The sequence below is a fragment of the Ranitomeya imitator genome, chromosome 3, assembly GCF_032444005.1.
Source record: "Ranitomeya imitator isolate aRanImi1 chromosome 3, aRanImi1.pri, whole genome shotgun sequence".
Classification (NCBI taxonomy): Eukaryota; Metazoa; Chordata; class Amphibia; order Anura; family Dendrobatidae; genus Ranitomeya; species Ranitomeya imitator.
This window is the reverse complement of record NC_091284.1, coordinates 770,025,635-770,029,080: the sequence shown is the minus strand read 5'-3', so window position 1 is coordinate 770,029,080 and position 3,446 is coordinate 770,025,635. Positions and strand designations below refer to the sequence as shown.

Here is a 3,446-nt window from a genome sequence, read left to right as displayed (position 1 = left end):
GAATCTCTTTGGAGAAGCTTCATGAGAAACACATAAAGGGGTTGTCTACTCTGGGCACCACGGTACTCATCACCCCCGCATACTAGAACAGAAATTAAGAGAGCCAAAAATGAATGGGTTACTAAAGGTTACACCAGATTAAACAAGTAATGCACCCCTGCTACCAGGCCCCTTCAGTGAACTCAGGGTAAGATTCCTGAAAAAGCTATCCCTTCCGAAATCACCTGGTGTGAACTCAAACACAATCGTTCAATACAATACAAAGGGTGGTGAAGTCTTAACAAAGAACTGGTTGTCTTAATGTCCAAAATACACATTAGACTAATGTTGATCAAACCTTTGTTTGGGTCGGCTGACAACTGAATAAGTATGGGAACCCTGGACAATTTATGTCAAGGAAAATATCGATCAGGAAAGTCTGATTTCGGACTGCTGATCGTATTGTCACCTGGATATAAACCGTCTGCAGATATGTCTGTTGGGGCTCCCTCATAGAGAACACAGTAGATATCGTCTGAGTGCTCCTGTGTATACGAGATCTTGCCAAGATGGCTACATGATGAACGATTGGACGAAGCATCGCACGCCCGAAAGTCATCTAATGTGTTTAGTGGGCTATAAGGTGGAAATTCAATCTAGATATTAGATATCATTGGTTTGTTATTCTATAGATCCAAGTCTACCTTGATTTCAATTTTCCTTAAGTTTTTTTTAAGCAATTTACCACCCAAGGGGACAATAATGGTTACCACTTACCGTACCTATGACAGTGGCATCATCCTGCCACCAGGCCTTAAAGGCCTTATTGTACACATTCTTACAAAAACACCATCATCATTTATGATCATTATTTTTGGCAAAATGATTCAGCTCTTGCCATGAAGCTGAACTTTGCATCCCTGACTGTTAAAAAGAAACCAGCTATGAAATGAAATCCACGAGGGTTAAGCCGAATGAATAAAGACATGTTATAAGTGCTTCATCATCTTCCAAAGTCTATTACTTTTCGAAATGCCTCTGATGCACATCCTTAGCCTCACAGACTCTTCGGAGTTAATACATCCGAAATGAATGCCATGTAGCTTCCCACAAATGTACAAACGTAAAAAGAAAAGAAAAGTGAGAAAATGTTATTTCTTGTATAGTGATTAAAACTTGACCTGGATTGTATGTAAGTTTTTTAGATGGTCTCTCAGTTGCCTGCTTGTCCATAAGATGGTAGCAGCTCACAGCAAATTGGGTTATCCGCAATAGGTCCGATTATTTCCTGACAGGTTCATGCGATGCTGTTTTACATGAAGGTCCTGTGATGACCTTATTACTGACCCGTCTTACAAGGACTTTTGAGACTGGAATTTTTGTTCTGGGAAGTTCACTTTTTACTGGATGATGCTGTGCAGCTGATGGCGTTGTGCTACTACCAGTATCCATTGGCTGGCTTGGGGAATGAACTGGCAGGTGTTTAATGCTGATAGGTATTTTTGAGTCCTTTGTGTAATTTGCCTTGACAGGGCATGTGATGGTTACTGGCGAGAGCGGCTTGGTGTGTGCCTGGCAGGGTCTTTTCTCTTCCGCATGCGCTCTGGCTGTGTTTTCCTCCGAATCTGTATATAGGTCATAGAGTGCATCTCCACTGCAGCTGTCTCTGGATAGGGATTTCTTCCCCGCACTCTTAGTAGACTCTTCTTCTGGCCCTGGAGTGGGGGAATCCCAGTAACCTTCATCACTATTCCGAACAGAGTCTCTCTGCCCCTTCCCTCGGCTTTTCACATCCCCTTTCTCATTACAATTAGTAGCAAGTTGCTTCAGCTTCGATGGTTTTGCCACGGTTATATCACTCGGGCTCTCAGTATGTTTTTCCTCCCTTGATGATTGTCTGCTAGTACTCACTTTTCCCACCTCTTTGCTCACCTCCTCTTGTGGTGGTACCATCCCCAAAAATTCCTTAATGTCATTGTCATCTACTTGATCAGGACTTGCCATCTCCTCTCCACCTCCCTGATACGCAATAATATTTGGGGTCTTTTTGGCAATGGCTTTCTTGCCATTCCCATGGATAAGCCTTGGGCCGATACCGCTGCCTCCATCATCGTCCTGGTCGGCAATAATATCACCACATCCTGTAAGAGAGTCAAAGCTTTTCAGTGATGTAACATCAGCCAACATCAAACATATACGATCAAAAGATTGTTCAGAGGGTGGATCAACAGTAGAAGGGTCGGGAACTGCAATTTCTTGCCCACTATCACACTCAGGTTCAACAAAGCAAATACTGGTTATTGGAAGTTCACCTGTTATGTTTTCATCCTTCTTTTCCTGTAGGGTCTCCACAGCCGGTTCCGGTAGCAGGTCATGGTGCTCCATTTGCGGGCTACCCTCAGCCTCCCCATCTTGGGGTTGGATTGGTTGTTGTGATGTGCAGGGAGATTCTTCGGTTGCGGTCAATTGAGTGTCCTCATGTACGGTGGTGACTTCACTCTGTTCCTCACCTGGTAAATCAACCGTGAGAGTCTCTGCAGGTACTTCTGGTTGACACAAAGGTTTTTGTATTTCCTCTTTGATGCATTCTAAGCTTGCCGTCAGAGAACCGGATAAAATAAGGCCGGGTTGATTTTCTATGGCCCCTTCTTTATCGTCCTTGTTATTTTTGTCCTTTCTATTCCACCGTATGCTGTTAAACAAGCCCTTGAGTCCTTTCTTTTGTCTGCTGCCAGCTCTCTGTTCGGAATTCTCGCCTTTCCCATTCTCTAATTTCCCATTCTTTTTCAGCAAAGAAAAGAAACTGTGTGATTTTGATACGGGGCTGCTGGGCGAAACATCTGTCTTTATTGTGGCTGCCTGGCTGTTGGTGTCAGCGCTCGTCGTATCAACAGCAGCAGCTTCTGATGGACACTGCTCGTCTTTCTTGCTGTTCTCCAGTACAGCATCAGCTAATCCATCCAGGGTCTTGCTCCGTACCATGCCCATTTTGCTGGCGGTCTTCCCATCTCCCTTGTTTTTGACACCAAATATCGTTGGCATACCACCGCCCGATTTCCTCTTCCCGAATAATTTGAAAGCGGTCTTATTAATCTTTCCTGATGGCTGCTCAGCTGCTGGGGACTCAGCACAATCGCAATGCAAGTCCATGTTTGCCGTCTCCCTGATCCTGCCTCCTTCCTCCTGCAGACCCCCACAGATGCCTGATGCTGATTTTCTCACTGGCAGCTTCTCCGCTGCTCCTGTTCATCTCTATAGCAACCAAGGGGGGGGATAAGCAGCTTTCGTCAGTAATGGGCTGGTGCCAGTTCGCTGTCATCCATTCTAAATCAATCTGCAAACTGCAACCAAATACAAGGCTCCCCCCTTTATAAAAAAAAAAAGGTTTATGTAACACGTCCACGGTGTAAGTTCATGCCAGGTATACGCTGGCGAGGTGATGCCTCAGACTGCTTAGCCAACAGCCG

General features: G+C 44.9%; 1 protein-coding gene across 1 annotated transcript; it reads right to left on the bottom strand.

The window, feature by feature from the left end:
• Nucleotides 1–713: 713 nt before the first annotated feature.
• AMER2 (APC membrane recruitment protein 2) lies at nt 714–3,196 on the bottom strand. The gene is made up of 2 exons (XM_069759062.1): nt 2,292–3,196; nt 714–2,120 (listed from the first exon to the last, which is right to left on the bottom strand). Exons 1-2 carry the CDS (start codon nt 3,127–3,129, stop codon nt 1,261–1,263), a joined length of 1,698 nt encoding a protein of 565 aa, XP_069615163.1. The 5' UTR covers nt 3,130–3,196; the 3' UTR covers nt 714–1,260.
• Between the last annotated feature and the right edge of the window lie 250 nt (nt 3,197–3,446).